Source organism: Hyla sarda, chromosome 9 (assembly GCF_029499605.1).
Source record: "Hyla sarda isolate aHylSar1 chromosome 9, aHylSar1.hap1, whole genome shotgun sequence".
Lineage (NCBI taxonomy): Eukaryota > Metazoa > Chordata > Amphibia > Anura > Hylidae > Hyla > Hyla sarda.
In genome coordinates, this window is record NC_079197.1 from 142,825,501 (window position 1) to 142,846,348 (window position 20,848).

At 44.5% G+C, this 20,848-nt stretch overlaps 1 protein-coding gene across 2 annotated transcripts in view; it reads right to left on the minus strand.

Moving 5' to 3' along the window:
- EGLN2 (egl-9 family hypoxia inducible factor 2) overlaps positions 1-9,919 on the minus strand; it is a 60,083-nt gene extending 50,164 nt beyond the window's left edge. For both annotated transcript variants that reach the window (XM_056537618.1, XM_056537617.1), the window contains exons 1-2: positions 9,515-9,919; positions 8,230-9,352 (exon numbers count right to left, since the gene is read on the minus strand). In XM_056537618.1, coding sequence (XP_056393593.1) covers positions 8,230-9,201 — 972 coding nt within the window. In that variant the 5' untranslated portion in view covers positions 9,202-9,352; positions 9,515-9,919. The remainder of the gene's footprint in view (positions 1-8,229; positions 9,353-9,514) is intronic.
- Between the last annotated feature and the right edge of the window lie 10,929 nt (positions 9,920-20,848).

A 20,848-nucleotide genomic window follows, 5' to 3' on the forward strand; every position in this document is an offset into this window, starting at 1 on the left:
CGCCCGTGTGAACCTACCTCTAATATGGAAGGGGATAATGAGTGTTAAACCTTTTTTTTTTTTTTTTTTTTTTTTTTTTTTAATACATTTTTTTTTAGAAGGAATCATTTAGATCCCTCACACAGTTCAATGCAGTTCTATTGAACTCCATTGATCTGTGTTCATTTGGTTGAGCCTGCTCAAGCCAGGCTCAATCAAATGCAGATCTATGGGGGCAGCCATGAATGCAGAGGTAGGCCCTCCGGCTACCTCCACAGGGGATCGCCTCCCGCAATTGTGCTGCCCCCCCTAGACCACCAGGGAGGGTTAAAAGATCCCGCTGTCAACTTTGACAGCGGTGATCTAAAGGGTTAATAGCCGCCCGCAGCGACCGCCGCATGCCAGGCTATTAGATGCGGCCCCCGACTACTGAAATTAGTATGGTGCAGGCTTGAGTCAGGAGCCCACTCCGTACACCCTGAGCGCCGTATGAGGTGCAGACTTGTGTCCCATGCAAGTCTGCATCCGCTCCAGCGCCTCACACTGGCATTATAAAAAAATTTTAAAAAAGTGGGGGGAAGTCGCTCCGACCCTGCTTGCCCGATACAGGGCTAAATCTATAAAAAATTAATTGCCCGGTGCCCGGAACTACATGTCCCGGGCGTCGGGTGATAGGATTTCCACATCTCTGATGTTTTATAATGCTTATTCGCAATGCCTGCTGTGGATTTAATCATGGAAGCAGTAACGCACTACTAGTGTGAACTGTACCTGAACTATCAGTAATGTGAGGAAAGTATTCACTGCGGAACCCTCGCATGGACTGTTGCATTTATATCACTATGCATCTCTGTGCTGCTACGGTCACTGAAGCAATAAACGCATCTATAATGTCAGCACAACTGATACGCACTCAATGTGAATGCTCTTCATATGTATTATAATCACACTGCAGCAATGTGATGTGAATAGAAAATGGATTATTGAAAGATGCAGGTGCATTATGTATTAATGATGAACTATGAGATAACAATAGCGTGACTTGTATCTGGAGTGCCATACTATGCCAACTTAGAGTCTCATTGTTGGACTAATGCGATACATGGCAGCAATATTGGTTTTCTGGGAGCATCTGGAATAGTGTACGGATTACTAGCGCATTACTGCAGTCGAGAAACGCACTATATGAACTGTGTTAAAGGAAAACTGTCAGCTTTCTCCCCCCGCACTAACCAGCGGTACTGGCTCTTAGTGCGGGGGACGCTGATCAGTTTGATCCTTACCGTGCCAGGATCCGCTTTGCCGTTCCGCTGTAAGCTTCTATTTTCGGTAGATGCTAATGAGGTGCTAACTGGCAATGGCCGGGCTAACTGGCACTCTGACTAGTTTCTATTTAAATAGCCAGCTGAGGCGATTGGGATAGCCGCATGCTGGCTATTAGTGGCGGCCGCCCAGCTACTAAAAAAACAGTCGAGGGCTGCAGAGTACGGAGTGGGCAGGAGTCGGGAGCCCGCTCCATACTCCCCTGTGAGCACCACCGTGCATGTCTTGGGCTTTCAGGTCTGGCCCTGCTTGCCCGAAGCAGGGCTAAGGACTTGAAAAATTCACCTGCCCGGCGTCCAGAACCGCATGTCCCGGGCTTCAGGCGATACAAACACCACATCCCTGCACACACACAACAGTCCAGAAACTGTCCAGAATACAAACTCCATGTCATGTAGATAATGTCCTGATCAGATTTGAACCCAGTAGCTCAGCAATATGTTACTACTTCAGCCCACATAGGTATACACCTAGCCAAGACATGTATATACCTGGCCACATACTGATCAAATTCAAAACAAAAACACACACTGGTCCCCCAACTTACAATGGCCTCAACATACAATAGTTTCAAAATACAATGATCTTTTCTGGACCAATGGATGAAAGAACCGACCAATCAGAATGGGCATTCACTGGTAAAACCCCTGTATTACTGAAGTGCATGCACTGAATTCCTGTCTGGTAGTGCCTCCTACAGTACAGGGAGGTATTACATGTTCTGTACTCTTTACCTGTATTACTGAAGTGTATGCACTGCCTGGTGTCTGGTAGTGCCCCCTACAGTACAGGGAGGTATTACATGTTCTGTACACTTTACCTGTACAGGACCCTGAAGAAGCTCCTGTCCTCTACATAGACAGTGATTACAGCTTCCAGAAGATTTTTATTACTTTTATATGTAAGAATTTGATTTATCTCTATTAGTTATCTACTTATTTTTCTTTAATCCTCACTTTTCCTATTTTTGGATGACATTTTGGGGCTTCAAAACCAATTACCAGGTTTCCATAGAGTTCTGGTCTCAACATACAATGGTTTTGCTTATCACACACAGGTAGGATTAGCGTTAGGTCCCGCACCATTTGAGAAACCTTGGCGTTGGTGTGCGGTCTCTGGTACGTCCTTCATATAAGGATATACTGGCGAATGTCTCAATTTTATCATCAGTGTTGAGGGATTAGCCAATGTCACTGTATACATCTACCACAGTAGTGTCACCCATATTCCTGTATTGTATTGATACAATGATTTCAACATACAATGACCGTCCTGGAACCAATTAATATTGTAACAGAGGGAGGGACCACTGTATAAATATATATATATATATTTTCCACAGTAGATAAATCACATACAACTACTAATAAGCAATGACAGGTATACACATTCCCAACTACCTTTGACCTGCAGCTACCCAGATAAAGGAGCATAAATATTCGGAATGATCCTCACACGACCTCCTTCTGAGCTTCTCTCGTCTGCAACCATCTCCAGTATTTCTCCCGGGCATCCCACATATTGAGTAAACCTTCAATAGTAACCTATAAACCCATTTCTTCAGACAACCTTGCAACCTAAGAGAGCCCTGCTAGCACTACACATAGGAGCAGTCTCTTCCCCTTACCCACGTTCCCCTCCCTAGTGGACTGTAAGCCCTCCCGGACAGGGTGCCCTCTACCTCTGTGCCAGTCTATCCCTCATTTAGTTTATGTTTACTGCACCTTATTGCATCTTTTGCTTTGTATTTATACCTTTCTATATGCACTCTATGGAAGTACTTACGCAGTGAATAATTATGTGAGCATTATATGGCAGTGTTATTTACAGAATGACACTATGGCATAAATCGGAGTACTGTACAGTGGTATTATTTAGCCAGAGTACAGTATGTCAGTTATGGATCTCCAAGGATCAGTTCCAAGAATGATCGTATAGAAAAATGATGCTTTGTGGCACTTCCCTCGCAATAGCGATGTACAGAACAGATTCCAGATAAGTACAGTGATCCCTCAACTTAACAATGGCCTCAGGTTACAATATTTTCATATACAATGGGGGAGATTTACCAAAATTCTGGACAAGTATTAAAAATAATAAATGTTTCAGAAATTTCAGATTTAAAGACCGACAGGTTTCAAAGGCTTTAAACCCTCTTAGTCAGGTCCTTCATTATGTTACTGATCGGCAGTAGGACGGTATTATTTACCTTCCATATGAAGGTATTTGTACAGTACCGGTGATGCTGCCCCTGCCACTTCAATTAAAAGCAGATACAGCACCGGGTATCCCAGGATGACATTGGCGCAGGCCAGACTGCGGGTCAGTACGGGTTAATGCCGTACTCCGAAGTGTCACGGTGACTCAGTATCTGGCACTCACTAGTAATCATTTACCCGCCCACACCTTATCTCAGGCATTAGGCTGAATAACACAGGCTGAGCGAGCATTATTCTTCTCCAACAATGTCAGTGCATCCCTGGGAAATCCATTTTACTATTTAATGTCTCTTTCCCAGAAGGCTTCTCTAAGGACATCACTTAAATCCTAAAATGTTCACAATCCATTTCCCCCATAAGATAGAATTGGCAATAAATGCCGGTCCTCCAGTTCTATTCCGCTGTCAGGTTGTCTCAAATGTTTATATGTGTTGCTGGATGGCGACCACTATCCGCTAATACATTTCCATCTTATCCAGAGTCCGGGGCGGAAATTCGGTCTATTCTTGCAGTGATACTGGGGCCTAAGAGGCATCATCACATAACTAGGCAGATTTACCGCTCAGGACCCATGGACGGAGGAATTTATCAATCCGGTGGGGAAATTAGCTTGGAAATTCTGGTTATCAATGGGATTCTGCCGCACCGCGTACACGGCGGAATTTCGTGATCATTCTTTTTCGCAGAATCCGCTCAGATAGATGACACTGGGAGAGATGAGGGGACACTAATTATTGTGACAGAGAAATTAGGGGGACAATAATGACTGTCACACAGGGAGAGATGAGGGGGACACTAATGACTGACACAGTAAGATAAAGGGGGGTGCTAATAACTATAACACAGGGAGAGATGAGGGGATGCTAAATATTGTCACACAGGGAAATTAGGGGGACACTAATGACTGACACAGGGAAAGACGAGGGGGACACTAATGACTGTGACACATTAAGATGAAGGGGGTGCTCATAACTATGACACAGGGAGAGATGAGGGGGCACTAATTATTGTCCCACAGGGAGAGATGAGGGGGACACTAATGACTGACACAAATAGAAATGAGGGGACACATAACTGTGACACAGGGAGAGATGAGGGGACACTAATAACTGTGACACAGGGAGAGATGAGGGGACACTAATAACTGTGACACAGGAAGAGATGAGGGGGACACTAATAACTGTGACATAGGAAGAGATAAGGGGGACACTAATAACTGTGACACAGGAAGAGATGAGGGGGACACTAATGACTGACACAAATAGAAATGAGGGGACACTAATAACTGTCCCACAGGGAGAGATGAGGGGAACACTAATAACTGTGACACAGGAAGAGATGAGGGGGACACTAATAACTGACACAAATAGAAATGAGGGGACACTAATAACTGTGACACAGGGAGAGATGAGGGGAACACTAATAACTGTGACACAGGAAGAGATGAGGGGGACACTAATAACTGACACAAATAGAAATGAGGGGACACTAATAACTGTGACACAGGGAGAGATGAGGGGGACACTAATAACTGACACAAATAGAAATGAGGGGACACTAATAACTGTGACACAGGGAGAGATGAGGGGACACTATAGCATCGCGTTGCGTGACATAACGTTAAGCGACGTTCGGCATCCTGGCTCCTAACTTTTTTTTTTTTTTTGCTGGCTCCTTGATTCATAACACAATTGTCAAGCCCTGCTGTAAATATTGCCGGACTATTCTTAGAATAGGCCAGTGTTTCGCAACCAGGAGGCCTCCAGCTGTTACAAAACTACAACTCCCAGCATGCCAGGACAGCCTGGAGTGCTCAATTAACACATTAGTAGATCATCCCTAAGGACAGGGATCCAGTCGGATGGGTCAATGTAGATATTAACAATCTCGTAAATCCAGTTCCCCCAGATGAGAGACATACATGTCCTTTTAACTGTTATGGATTTGTATACCCGTAAGGTGAAAAAGACAGTTCCAAACAAAAGTGACGCTGCAACTAACAGTTATGTAAACACCAACAGGAGAAATACTTTTACTCTGTGCACTATAATAAAAAACTATTCTACATAAGATAAAGATTTAAAAAAAAGATAAATGAATATATCAAACTAATTGGCAACTATTAGATCAGTGTTTCCTAACCAGGGTGCCTTTAGCTGTTGCAAAACTACAACTCCCAGCATGCCCAGACAGCCGGAGGCTGTCTGGGCATGCTGGGAGTTGTAGTTTTGCAAAAGCCAGAGGAACTGTGGTTGGAAATCACTCTATTAGACTACAATGCTCCATTCCTGTTGAGTGACAACCTCAGCTGTAATAGCGTTCTTAGTAGCTGTCACCCAGCTTTCCTAGAGCCACGCTTTACTGAGAAACTATATTGCAACTTAGCCAAAAGTGTGTCATAAATGGGTACCTTTCTCTATTAAAGAGGTACTCCACTGAAAAACGATTTTTTATTTAATCAACTGGTGCCAGAACATTCAACAGATTTGTAAATTCTTTCCATTTAAAAATCTTAATCCTTCCAGTACTTATCAGCTGCTTCTTACATTTCTTTTCTGTCTGACCACAGTGCTCTCTTTCCGACATGTCTGTCCATGTCAGGAACTGTCCAGAGCAGGAGAGGTTTGCTATGGGGACTTGCTCTGTTCTTGACAGTTCCTGAGACAGACAGAGGTGTCAGGAGAGAGCACTGTGGTCAGACAGAAAAGAAATGTAAAAAGCAGCCGATAAGTACTGGGAGGGTTAAGATTTTTAAATGGAAGGAATTTACAAATCTGTTTAACTTTCAGGCACCAGTTGATTTAAAAAAAACAACAAAAAAAAAGTTTTTCAACAGAGTACCTGTGGAGCATACAGCAGCTGATAGGTACTGGAAGGGTTAAGATTTTTTAATAGAAGTAATTTACAAATCTGTTTAACTTTCTGGCACCAGTTGATTTGAAAATGTTTTCCACCGCAGTACCCCTTTAAGGCTATGTTCACATGAAGGAATGTCCATGTGGAATTCCACCAGAAGATTCCGCACAAACAGTCCGCTGCAGCAGAGTCCCATTGATTTGAATAGGATTCTGCTGCACTGCGTACAAGGTGGAAATTCCACAGCAGAAAATCCCGATTCTGCCGTCCACAGAAAGAATAGACATGTCAGATTTTGCTTGGAAATGCATTGATGTCTATAAGATGGCGCATTTCCACGTGGTCCTAGTGCCGGCATGTTCTGTCCAGGCTCTGCTGTCGGGGCAATGTCCACACGGAAATGTTCTGTGCAGACACTGCCCATGTGAACATAACCTAAGAGCTTTGCCTTTATAATGATGGGGTGTGACTAATTAGCCTGGGGGGGGGCAGTTGTACGGAAAAAAAAAAAAAGTTAAAATTTTAAGAACGTAACATAAGCAAAAAAAAAATTATACTGACGGAAATTTAAAAAAAAGGCTTCCGCTAAACAAGGGAAAACAATGACCGTTATTTTACAATACGTCAGGTTAGTTTGCGGCAAAAATACGCCAGAAAAAAAAGAATTTTCTTTGGAACAAGCCCTGTTATAACATCATTCTTATTGGTTACCACATTTTGGTTACTATATTGTGACATACCTTGTGGTTTCCTAATTTTGAGATACGTTTTATTTATTTTTAATATATATTATAATTATATTTTTTATTTTTTTATGTAAATTATTCACAAGTCAGAGTATGAATATTACTGGATTATTAGCTGGAGGACTAAAGGAATTAGAGAGTACAAGCATTTTATGTTTTCTGGCTTCAGGTTCCCAAGACTATGATGTCCCACAATACTCTACATGTAACATGGGATCACATGACACAAGACTGGCTAAAAACAGGGACTGCTGGGACGGATAATCTCACCATAGACGGTTCCGCTCTATGAACATCATAAGACAATATTTTGGTTCTTCAAGGATTACTGACACTTTGGCGTATGGCAGGGCTCTTGTAGGAAAACATTACCCTCAGGAGAGACCGTTACCCAACTCTCTTTTTGGCAGGGATTTCATAAAGATCTCAGCCTGTGTTTGGGAAGTACTATAGCACGAGGGGGGCTGGGCAAGTGAACAGACGCTACGTGTATGTGACAAACATTTCCTAACACCACCATGGCTAGACACTGGCATCGTACATAGAATGTGTGCGAGACACAAAGGGGCGACGGCTAAAATCTGAGGTCCTGTCCGATTTCTGCTGTCCTCCTCCTGACAAACAATGATCTTTACTGCAGTGCTGCGTACACAGATACGTGACTCTTCAGCCAGTAAGCTTTGCTCTACAATGCCAGTGACCGAAGGGCCATATACCCCAGCGGGCACCGAATTTACAGAAGAACAAACAACCTCTTTGATGTGTCCGACCATCCCTACCCTGCGTGAACTAGGGAACTATGGGGCAAGCGTGTAGCTGGGGATGGGGTCAACTGGGGTACGAAGACTGGGGGGGGGGGGGGGGCGCAACAAGCCATATTGGTATTCAGATAGTGGGCTGGGGCAGCCAAATAAACCATTGCCCCAGATGAAAGAAAGCTTAGTTAACCCTCTATTATGAGACCCACCACACAAGTTGTAAGGGCTACAGAAGGTAACATGAGGTCTTTATCAAAACTTGAATATTTTGTTTTTATAGTATCTGGTAGGACATTTTTTTTCGATTTGGATATCATTTTGCACATAGATCTAGATCTCCCAACTCACCTTGGTTCTGCCATTGATGATATGGCTGCCCAGTTTCCCGCTGCAGTGCATGATAACCTTGTCGATCCTGGACATAAGGGTTCCAATGTTCTCACAGCCGGGCTCCTTCCCTTCAACCCAGGCAATCTGATCTCCCCGAATATTTTTGGAAGGTATGGTTCTCTGGCTGACAAGTTGTCCATCCCTAAACTTCCCACTGCGGTTGAGTAACTCCACCTCATCCAGGACACGAGAACCCAAAGTTTCTCCTAAAAAGTGGTCCTTGACACAAATGCCATAATACATCATACAAGGAACGATGTAGTCTAAGGCCAATTTTTCGTCAGATACTATCGAAGTGCTGTTCCACTGAGGATTTGTGGTATGGTGTGCCTCTCTTCTGCAGCTAGGATCCTGCTGGGCCTGGGTATCAGGATGTACCTCAGATTTCCATCTCTTGCCCTCCATAGGAGAGAATACAGACGGTCCACTCTCCAGTGCCATAACCCCATTCTCCGTTAACCCATTTCCAGTCCATTTCCTTTTAACAAGCAATCCATCTCTTCGACTGTTCATGGTCAACAACCCATCTTGGCAAGTGCTGCCACCTTCAACTTCCCTGGAAAATGAACCAACCATCTCCCGGTTCACTATTGCTCCCGCTCTTACCATCGGTATCTCCCCATTAGTTAAAACACGTGGTCTGACCGGCGCAACAGAGCAGGTCAACAGGGAGTCTGGATCTGCTTCAACAGACAAAGCCTCCGCATTGGAATTCTCCTGCTGTGACCGATAATGGCACCTATTACCTGCGTTCAGTGTAGAGTGGATATCTGGTGGGGGGTGGGAGGCCGTCACCGGGAGTTGTGGAAGTCCTTGTACCCCCATTCTGACGCCCAGTAATGCAGATCCCACTCTGGGCTGACCCTGGTCCTGGCTTGGTAGCTTCGCTTCACTCTTTATGGACTTCCCCAGCTGATGCACTCTATCCATGTCAGTGTCAGCATGTCCCCTGCACGTAGCACACGTCCTCGCTCCATCATCATTCAGCAGTCAGCAGAGGTAGGGCACTCATTCTACAGCACAGGGCTTCTCCAGCTGACAGCAGGGACAGTGCAGGCTGGGTGCACCACACAACTTAGTCCTGAAGAAGAGAGAAGAGTTATGAGTAAGCACTGACACCCCCACCCCCACTACAGACTGCACAAGATAGGAGACCAAAGATGCTGCATCAGCCATAACCAGACATACAGAATAATAAAACACCAATAACCAGTAAGAAAAGCCACAAAAACAAGACACTCACCCAGATGGGCTGAACGCAGGCAGCTAGGACCCTGCAGTGCAGTCTGGAGGCTTGTGTCTCAGCCCCAGGAGACCACCAGACAGAGAAGGTTCCCAAGTAGACAGATCTAGGGGCTTCTGTGCCAGTCTGAGACACCCACCAGAGCAGGGATCCGGATTACTGAGAGGTGCCCCTGCTCCTGTGCCCCCCCAAGGCTCCCTAGAAGAGCCTCCAGTGATACAATGTCCTCAGGGATGATCGTGTGTCTCCTCCTGTCCCGGGAATATTGGGAGGAGAGGTCCTCCCCTGCCTGAGCGGCCGGCACACAGGTAACTGCTGCTCCTCGTCTAATACTAGTCAGCTGCCCCCTCCTCCTGGACCATGTCTCCCCCTCCATAAGGCTTTGTGTCATATACACGTGCACCACGATCATGTGACAGGGGGGACAGCTGCAGTGGCGTATAGTGGCCGCTAGAGGCAGCCGTACAATGTTTGTTTCTTCTGCTTATTATTATTGGAACATTTGTTGCTTGTGGTTTGCTAGTATTATTACAGTACAGCTTATTAGTAGTTGTCTGTGATTTCTCTACTGTGAATATATATATTTATAATATGTGTATGTGTGTGTGTATATATATATATATATATATATATATATATATATATGTATATATATGTATACAGTGGTCCCTCCCTCTGTTACAATATTAATTGGTTCTGGGACGACCATTGTATGTTGAAACCATTGTATGTTGAGACCATAACTCTATGGAAACCTGGTAATTGGTTCTGAAGCCACCAAAATGTCATCCAAAAATAGGAAAAAGTGAGGATTAAAGAAAAATAAGTAGATAACTAATACAGATAAAGCAAATCCTTACATATAAAAGTAATAAAGATCTGCTGGGAGCTGTAATCACTGTCTGTGTTAGTGTTTCCCAAGCAGGGAGCCTCCAGCTGCTGCAAAACTACAACTTCCAGTAGCTGTCCGGGCATGCTGGGAGTTGTAGTTTTGCAACAGCTGGGGCCACCCTGCTTGGGAAACACTGGTCTATGTAGAGGACAGAATCTTCTTCAGGGTCCTGTACAGAACACGCAGTGTCCTAAAAAAGTAACATGGAGTCGCCCTCACCTGGTGTCCAAAGGAGCAGCTAATCCTGGTACAGGTAAAGAGTACAGAACATGTAATACCTCCCTGTACTGTAGGGGATGCTACCAGACACCAGTCAGTGCATACACTTCAGTAATACAGGTAAAGTGTACAGAACATGTAATACCTCCCTGTACTGTAGGGGGCACTACCAGACACCCGTCAGTGCATGCACTTCAGTAATACAGGTAAAGAATACAGAACATGTAATACCTCCCTGTACTGTAGGGGGGCGCTACCAGACACCAGTCAGTGCATACACTTCAGTAATACAGATAAAGTGTACAGAACATATAATACCTCCCTGTACTGTAGGGGATGCTACCAGACACCAGTCAGTGCATACACTTCAGTAATACAGATAAAGTGTACAGAACATGTAATACCTCCCTGTACTGTAGGGGATGCTACCAGACACCAGTCAGTGCATACACTTCAGTAATACAGGTAAAGTGTACAGAACATGTAATACCTCCCTGTACTGTAGGGGATGCTACCAGACATCAGTCAGTGCATACACTTCAGTAATACAGGTAAAGAGTACAGAACATGTAATACCACCCTGTACTGTAGGGGGCGCTACCAGACACCAGTCAGTGCATACACTTCAGTAATACAGGTAAAGTGTACAGAACATGTAATACCTCCCTGTACTGTAGGGGACGCTACCAGGCATCAGTCAGTGCATACACTTCAGTAATACAGGTAAAGAGTACAGAACATGTAATACCACCCTGTACTGTAGGGGGCGCTACCAGACACCAGTCAGTGCATACACTTCAGTAATACAGGTAAAGAGTACAGAACATGTAATACCACCCTGTACTGTAGGGGGCGCTACCAGACACCAGTCAGTGCATACACTTCAGTAATACAGGTAAAGAGTACAGAACATGTAATACCTCCCTGTACTGTAGAGGGGCGCTACCAGACACCAGTCAGTGCATGCACTTCAGTAATACAGGTAATGAGTAGTACAGAACATGTAGTACCTCCCTGTACTGTAGGGGGCGCTACCAGACACCAGTCAGGGCATGCACTACAGTAATACAGGTAAAGAATAGTTCAGAACATGTAATACCTCCCTGTACTGTAGGGGGCGTTACCAGACATCAGTCAGTGCATACACTTCAGTAATACAGGTAAAGAATAGTACAGAACAGGTAATACCTCCCTGTACTGTAGGGGGCGCTACCAGACACCAGGGAGTGCATACACTTCAGTAATATAGCGGTTGATACTATTGTATGTTGAGGCCATTATAAGTTGAGGGATCACTGTATTAATATTATTATAATTTTTTTTACTATGAGCAGTACTGTTGTTTGTTTTATAAATGTGACTGTACTGTTCACTCCTTTTTACTGTACATACATAATGTTTTTTCCCTCTTTGTCACAGACTTCTTTTTTATTATTTGTACACAAATAGGAAGATCTGACTAAGGCTAGGTTCAGACTATGGCATTTCTGCCTGCCATTCCGCTTTGAAATTGCAGGCAGAAATGCACAAGCTAATGAATGGGTTTTCCGTTCACAAATTCACACTTCGGAATTTTTGAAGCGGAATTTGTGAATGAAAAATCCGCTTAAAAATTTCCGCCTGAAGAATGGCGCTGCTCATTCTTCAGGCGGAAATACTCGTGGGACTCATTGCAGTCTATAGGGGACTGCAATGTCCGTGCGGTCCTAGCGCTGACTGATTCAGTCGGAATCCGCAGTGTGAACTTAGCCATAGACTTGTATGGGATTCCGCACTTTCATTCAACCTTCTGAAATTCTGCTTGCGGAATTTCCGCACAGATTCCGCATCAATTCCGCAAGCGGAATTTCAGAAAGTTGAATGGGAGTGCGGAATCCCATAGAAGTCTATGGGCTTTTAATTTGAGGAGGAATTGTGCAAGCAGAAATTCCGCCATGTGAATAGACCCTCAGGCTAGGTTCACACTGCGGAATCTCCAGACAGAAAATTTCCGTCTAGAGATTCCGAGTGCGGCCAGTGCCGACTGATTCAGTCGGCTCTAGGACCGCGCGGACATTGCAGTCCCCAATAGACTGCAATGTGTTCCGTGAGGATATCTGCCTGAGGAAAGAGCAACGCCATTCTTTAGGCGGATATTTTAGAACGGATTTTCCATTCACAAATTCTGCTTCAAAAATTCCAAAGTGTGAATTTAGTGAATGGAAAACCCATTCACTAAAAATTTCTGCCTGCAATTTCAAAGCGGAATTGTAGGCAAAAATGCTGTAGATGTAGAAACCTAGAAATGCCTAAGGCTACTATGTTTGTACATCTGTTTTTACACATATTTGCATTTGCAGAAAGCAGCGGTGATGAGCAGGGACCAGGATCACTGGCACAGCAGCTGCAGGGGGGAGGTGAGTATAGCTTCTTTTTTATTTTTACATGACCCCAACTAAATATTATTATTTTATTTTTTTATTAAAAGATTGGTAGTGATCTCAGTGCTGGCTCGCCACTCAGTCCAACTGATTGTAATACAGGCTCCATTCTAAGTCTATGGAACCCATCTCTAGCAGTTACTGAGCGGTGCGCCAGAGAGTAAAATGCGCTGCCACACGCTTCACTCTGCTATAGCTAACAATCAGAGGGGGTCTCAGGACTGAGATACTGACCCATCTAAACTTTTTACATATCTGTGTATCTACAAGTTTATTCAAATGAAAGTAAACCATTAAACATATAACACAAAAATGGAACAACTATAGACAAAAAACTGACAACAAACATATGGGACAAAAAAAATTTGATTCAATGTGGAACCAAAAACAAATAGTAAGAAATAATGGGGGAGAAAACCTGTATAGAAGAAGAGTGGTGCAGTTACCTATAGCAACCAATCAGATTACATTTTTCAGAGGCCTTTTTAACCCCTTAAGGACCAAGGACTTATGAGTACGTCCTTGGTCCCGCTCCCGTGATATAACGCGGGGTCCCACAGTGACCCCGCATCATATCACGGCGGGCCCGGCGTCATAGTGAAGTTGGTACCCGCCGCTAATATCGCGCAGCACTGATCACGGTGCCGCGCGCTATTAACCCTTTAGCCGAGCACTCAAAGCTGAGCCACGCGGCTAAAAGTGAAAGTAAAAAGTGCCGGTTAACTCAGTGGGCTGTTCGGGATAGCCGCGGCGAAATCGCAGCATCCCGAACAGCTTACAGGACAGCCGGAGGGCCCCTACCTGCCTCCTCACTGTCCGATCGCCGAATGACTGCTCAGTGCCTGAGATTCAGGCACTGAGCAGTCATGTGGCAGAATCATCGATCACTGGTTTCCTATGAGAAACCAGTGATCAATGATAAAGATCAGTGTGTGCAGTGTTATAGGTCCCTATGGGATAACAATGATCAGTATAAGAGATCAGTGTGTGCAGTGTTATAGGTCCCTATGGGATAACAATGATCAGTGTGTGCAGTGTTATAGGTCCCTATGGGATAACAATGATTAGTATAAGAGATCAGTGTGTGCAGTGTTATAGGTCCCTATGGGAGCATAAGAGATCAGTGTGTGCAGTGTTATAGGTCCCTATGGGAGCATAAGAGATCAGTGTGTGCAGTGTTATAGGTCCCTATGGGATAACAATGATCAGTATAAGAGATCAGTGTGTGCAGTGTTATAGGTCCCTATGGGAGCTATAACACTGCAAAAAAAAAGTGGGAAAAAAAAGTGAACAAACATCATTTAACCCCTCCCCTATTAAAAGTTTGAATCACCCCCCTTTTCCCATAAAAAAAAAACACAGTGTAAATAAAAATAAACATATGTGGTATCGCCGAGTGCGGAAATGTCCGAATTATAAAAATATATTGTTAATTAAACCTCACGGTCAATGGCGTACGCGCAAAAAAATTCCAAAGTACAAAATAGTGCATTTTTGGTCACTTTTTATATCATGAAGTCCTATCAATGCAAAAATGGTACCGTTAAAAACTACAGATCATGGCGCAAAAAATGAGCCCTCATACCGCCCCATACACGGAAAAATAAAAAAGTTATAGGGGTCAGAAGATGACAATTTTAAACATATTAATTTTCCTGCATGTAGTTATGATTTTTTCCAGAAGTCCGACAAAATCAAACCTATATAAGTAGGGGATCATTTTAATCGTATGGACCTACAGAATAAAGAGAATGTGTCATTTTTACCGAAAAATTTACTACGTAGAAACGGAAGCCCCCAAAATTACAAAACGGCGTTTTTGGGTTTTTTTCAATTTTGTCTCACAATGATTTTTTTTTTCATTTCACCGTAGATTTTTGGGCAAAATGACTGACGTAATTACAAAGTAGAATTGGTGGTGCAAAAAATAAGCCATCATATGGATTTTTAGGTGCAAAATTTAAAGAGTTATGATTTTTTAAAGGCAAGGAGCAAAAAAACGAAAGTGCAAAAACTGAAAAAATCCCGGTCCTTAAGGGGTTAAAACTGAAAGAAGCGATCTAATTGGTTGCTTTGGGCATCTATGTTATGATAAATGTCCCCATTGATCTGTATTATGCTTCACTTCATTCATATTTTATGTGTGATTGTGAATAAGGATGATGGATCAGAGATGAGCACACTGATGGGGGTTATTAGGGTTTTATTCAGAGTTTATCAAGTTTATTTCATGTACATCTTGTCCTGCAAAAGGTTAGAAAAAGATCTTTGCGGCACATCATTTAGGCCAGTGTTTCCCCACCAGGGTGCCTCCAGCTGTGGCAAAACTACAACTCCCAGCATGCTGGTTGGGAAACACAGGTTTGGGGTGTTGTGAGTCATGTGAGTCCCTGCTGTCCTGTCACATAACAGTCCTGCTGCTTCTTGTGTTGTTAGCACAAAGCACTGACTGAACCATGTGTACAGAGACGGAGACTGCAAAGGCATCAAAACATGGTGGCTGTCTGTATTATTACTAGTATTATTATTAGAATTATTGTTATTAGCTTATTATATTGTACAGCTTTCTAGATCTCCGGCATGATGGATTTATTAAATTGTTTTCTCCATTTATCTGCTTTTCTTATATTTTATTCTTTATCTTACCTTCTCTCTCTCTCTCTCTCTCTCTCTCTCTCTCTCTCCTTTCTCTTTCTCTCTCTCTCTCTCTCCTTTCTCTCTCTCTCTCTCTCTCTCTCTCCTTTCTCTCTCTCTCTCTCTCTCCTTTCTCTCTCTCTCTCTCTCTCTCCTTTCTCTCTCTCTCTCTCTCTCTCTCTCTCTCTCTCTCTCTCTCTCTCTCTCTCTCCTTTCTCTCTCTCTCTCTTTCCTTCTCTCTCTCCTCTCTCTCTTTCCTTCTCTCTCTCTCTCTCTCTCTCTCCTCTCTCTCCTCTCTCTCTCTCCTCTCTCTCTCTCTCTCTCTCCTCTCTCTCCCCCCCCTCTCTCTCTCTCTCTCTCTCTCTCTCTCTCTCTCTCTCCTCTCTCTCCCTCTCCTTTCTCTCTCTCTCTCTCTCTCTCTCTCTCTCTCCTTCTTTCTCTCTCTCTCTTTCTCTCTCTCTTTCTCTCTCTCCTTTCTCTCTCTCTCTCTCTCTCTCTCTCTCTCCTCTCTCTCTCTCTCTCTCTCTCTCTCTCTCCTTTTTTTCTTTTCTATCTTTTTCTCTTCTCTCTTCTTCATCTATCTTTGATTCTTTATAGCTCTATTATTTATCTTTTTTTCTTTTGCTCTTTTCTCTCTTTTTACACTTTGTGTCTTTCTCCCTTTTATCTCCTTTCCAGACACTCTCTTTCTCCATCTCCTATATTTTTTACGCTCTTATTCTTCTCTGTCTCCATATAATAGTCCTCTATGCTATGGGGACTAAATAATAGTGAAATAAAGGTTGAAAAAGGTTAATAAATGTGAAGAGCCCCTGCCCTAATAAAATTTGGAATCACCATGTGGAATTGCCGCATGTGTAAATGTCCGAACTATTAAAATATAGGGTTAATTAAAGTGCATGGTCAATGGTGTAAACGCAAACAAATACCAAAGTCCAGAATTGAGTATTTTTGGTCATTACATCAAAACAAAAAAGGTACTAATAAAAACTACAGATCATGGCCCAAAAAATTTACCCTCAAACATCCCCATATATAGAAAATAAAAAAGTTATAGTGGTCAGAAAAGGACAAATTTAAGCATACTAATATTCATACAAAAAGACTGGACCTGTCCCATTCAGGTGAACTTTTCATCCTACAGGGAGGTCGAATGTTGACCTCTGCTGTGAATGGTGGGGGATCCGGTGTTATGATACAGAATGATTAGTTAGGATTAGTTTTAGCCCTAATGGCCAGAATTAAAGTTGCAAGATTTAATGATAATTTTTATACATAGATAAATATAGTAAAATGTAAAAACAGAAAAACCATCACCAAAAATTCTTTAACCCTTTCCCTCCCCAAGGCACATGGGTACGTCCTGGAAAGGGGGGAGCAGCTACAGAGCAGAATTGTAACGTCATCCCGCCTCGTATCGTGCTGCCCCTGGCTGGATTCCACAGCCAGGGGCCGCAGCTAATAGCCTGCAGCTAGCCCACCATCACTTACTGGACTTTGTCCATGCCTGTGCTTTAGCTTGAAAGCCATGATTTTATAAGCCATGATTTCTATAAAAAGGAAATAAAATGTTCTTATAAAGTATATTAGAAAGGTTAATGTTTTGCCAAGTATAAAGAGTTTTGGAATCTGACAGCGCCCATTTAAACAATGGGTATTTTTTATACCACATTCCCTTTTAAAATTCCAAAACTAAATAATGTAAAAAAAAAAAAACACATAAAAGCCCCTCCCCTAATAAAAATGTGGTATTGTCACGTGCGGAAATGTACCCACTATTAAAATATAATGTTTATGAACAAAAAGTGATTAAAAAGTCCTATTAAAACAAAAATGGTACTAATATAAATGACATAAAAATAAAAATTAGCCCTCATATAACCCTTCTTACACCTCTCAGCGGGAATGTTGGACCATTCTTCCTTTACAAACTGCTCCAGGTCTCTCTTATTGGAAGGCGCCTTTTCCCAACAGCAATTTTAAGATCTCTCCACAGGTGTTCAATGGGATTTAGATCTGGACTCATTGCTGCCACTTCAGAACTCTCCAGCGCTTTGTTGCCATCCATTTCTGGGGGCTTTTTGACATATGTTTGGGGTCATTGTCCTGGTGGAAGACCTAAGATCTCGGACGCAAGCCCAGCTTTCTGACACTGGGCTGTACAGTGCGACCCAAAATCCGTTGGTAATCCTCAGATTTCATGATGCTTTGTACACATTCAAGGCCCCCAGTGCCAGAGGCAGCAAAACAACCTCAAAACATCACTGACCTCCATCATATGTCACTGTAGGTACTGTGTTCTTTTCTTTGTAGGCCTCATTCCGTTTTCGGTAAACAGTAGAATGATGTGCTTTACCAAAAAGCTCTATCTTGGTCTCATCTGTCCACAAGACGTCTTCCCAGAAGGATTTTGGTTACCGTATATACTCGAGTATAGGCCGAGTTTTTCAGCACGATTTTTCGTGCTGAAAACACCCCCCTCGGCTTATACTCGAGTGAACTCCCCCACCCGCAGTGGTCTTCAACCTGCGGACCTCCAGAGGTTTCAAAACTACAACTCCCAGCAAGCCCGGGCAGCCATCGGCTGTCCGGGCTTGCTGGGAGTTGTAGTTTTGAAACCTCCGGAGGTCCGCAGGTTGAAGACCACTGCGGCCTTCAACATCATCCAGCCCCCTCTCACCCCCTTTAGTTCTGAGTACTCACCTCCGCTCGGCGCTGGTCCGGTCCTGCAGGGCTGTCCGGTAAGGAGGTGGTCCGGTGAGGAGGTGGTCCGGGCTGCTATCTTCACCGGGGGCGCCTCTTCTCCGCGCTTCCGGCCCGGCCTCAGAATAGTCACGTTGCCTTGACAACGACGCAGATACGTCATTGTCAAGGCAACGGCTCTATTCCGGGCCGGAAGCGCGGAGAAGAGGCGCCCCCGGTGAAGATAGCAGCCCGGACCACCTCCTCACCGGACCACCTCCTTACCGGACAGCCCTGCAGGACCGGACCAGCGCCGAGCGGAGGTGAGTACTCAGAACTAAAGGGGGTGAGAGGGGGCTGGATGATGTTGAAGGCCGCAGTGGTCTTCAACCTGCGGACCTCCGGAGGTTTCAAAACTACAACTCCCAGCAAGCCCGGACAGCCGATGGCTGCCCGGGCTTGCTGGGAGTTGTAGTTTTGAAACCTCTGGAGGTCCGCATGTTGAAGGCCGCAGTGGTCTTCAACCTGCGGACCTCCGGAGGTTTCAAAACTACAACTCCCAGCAAGCCCGGACAGCCGATGGCTGCCCGGGCTTGCTGGGAGTTGTAGTTTTGAAACCTCTGGAGGTCCGCAGGTTGAAGACCACTGAGGGCGAATGATGAGAAGAGGATGATGAAGGGGGGGGGGGGGTGTGGGGATGATGAAGGGGGGTGGGGATGATGAAGGGGGGTGGGGATGATGAAGGGGGGGGGTGTGGGATGATTACAAGGGGATGATGAAGGGGGGATGTGTGGGATAAGGGGATGTGTGGGATGATGACAAGGGGATGATTAAGGGGGGATGTGTGGGATGATGACAAGGGGATGATGAAGGGGGGATGTGTGGGATGATAAGGGGATGTGTGGGATGATGACAAGGGGATGATGAAGGGGGGATGTGTGGGATGATAAGGGGATGTGTGGGATGATGACAAGGGGATGATGAAGGGGGGATGTGTGGGATGATGACAAGGGGATGATGAAGATGTTAATGACGGGTCTGGATGATGACAGGGGGGGATGAGGTATTTCCCACCCTAGGCTTATACTCGAGTCAATAACTTTTCCTGGGATTTTGGGTTGAAATTAGGGGTCTCGGCTTATACTCGGGTCGGCTTATACTCGAGTATATACGGTACTCAAGTTCATTTTGGCAAAATTTATTCTCGCTTTTTTCTGTCTCTGTGTCAGCAGTGGGGTCCTCCTGGGTCTCCTCCATAGTGGGGTCCTCCTGGGTCTCCTCCATAGAGGGGTCCTCCTGGGTCTCCTGCCATATTGTTTCAATTCATTTAAATGTCAACGGATAGTTTGCACTGACATCGTTTCTCCCTGAGCCTGCAGGACAGCTTGAATATCTTTGGAACTTGTTTGGGGCTGCTTATCCACCATCCGGACTATCCTGCGTTGACACCTTTCATCAATTTTCTCTTCCATCCACGCCCAGGGAGATTAGCTACAGTGCCATGGGTTGCAAACTTCTTGATACTGTTGCGCACTGAGGACACAGGCAAATCTAGATCTCTGGAGATGGACTTGTAACCTTGAGAATGTTGGTAGTTTTCCACAATTTTGGTTCTCAAGTCCTCAGACAGTTCTCTTCTCCCCTTTCTGTTGTCCACACACAGACACACAATGCAAAGACTAAGTTAACTTCTCTCCTTGTTATCTGCTTTCAGGTGTGATTTTTAGATTGCCCGTACCTGTTACTTGCCCCAAGGGAGTTTAAAGGATCATCACATGCTTGAAACAACCTTATTTATCCACAATTTTGAAAGGGTGCCAATCATTTTGTCCAGCCCATTTTTGGAGTTTGGTGACATTATGTCCAATTAGCTTTTTTTCCTCCCTTTTTTTGTTTAGTTCCAATACACACAAAGGGAATAAACATGTGTATAGCAAAACATGTGTTACTGCAATCCTTTTCTGTGAGAAATACTTCATTTTCTTGAAATATTTCATGGGTTCCAACATTGACGGCCATGACTGTATATATATGTGCGAAGGTTAATTGATTTACTCATTTAACCTGTGTTTGTGGGAGGGGCGGTACTCACTCTTAAAAGCCGCGGCTCCCCTCGGTCAGTACGCCACGGCTCTCGCGTTGTTTGGGTCCGTGACGTCAGACGCCAGAGGAAGTTCCCCTGTCGAAGCTTTGTCGCAGGTTAGTAAAAGGCGCTGGGTTAGAGGGTGTCGGCGGAGGGTCACCGCTGGTATTCAGGTTTCGCTGGGCTCCGTGGTGACCCCCCGTGCTGTTATGTGCACTCGCTTCCGGCTGCATAGCTCTGCACTCCAGGGGCATGTCTTTGCTGTTTGTCGGGTGCCGGGTACCCTGCCTGTCGCATGCCTGCGTTGTTTATTGTTTAGTGGCCACGTCGGGCTGATGTCAGATGTCACACGCTTCCGGCTGCTTGGCTCTGGACGTCGGGGGGTGGGGGTTGGGGGGTTCAGA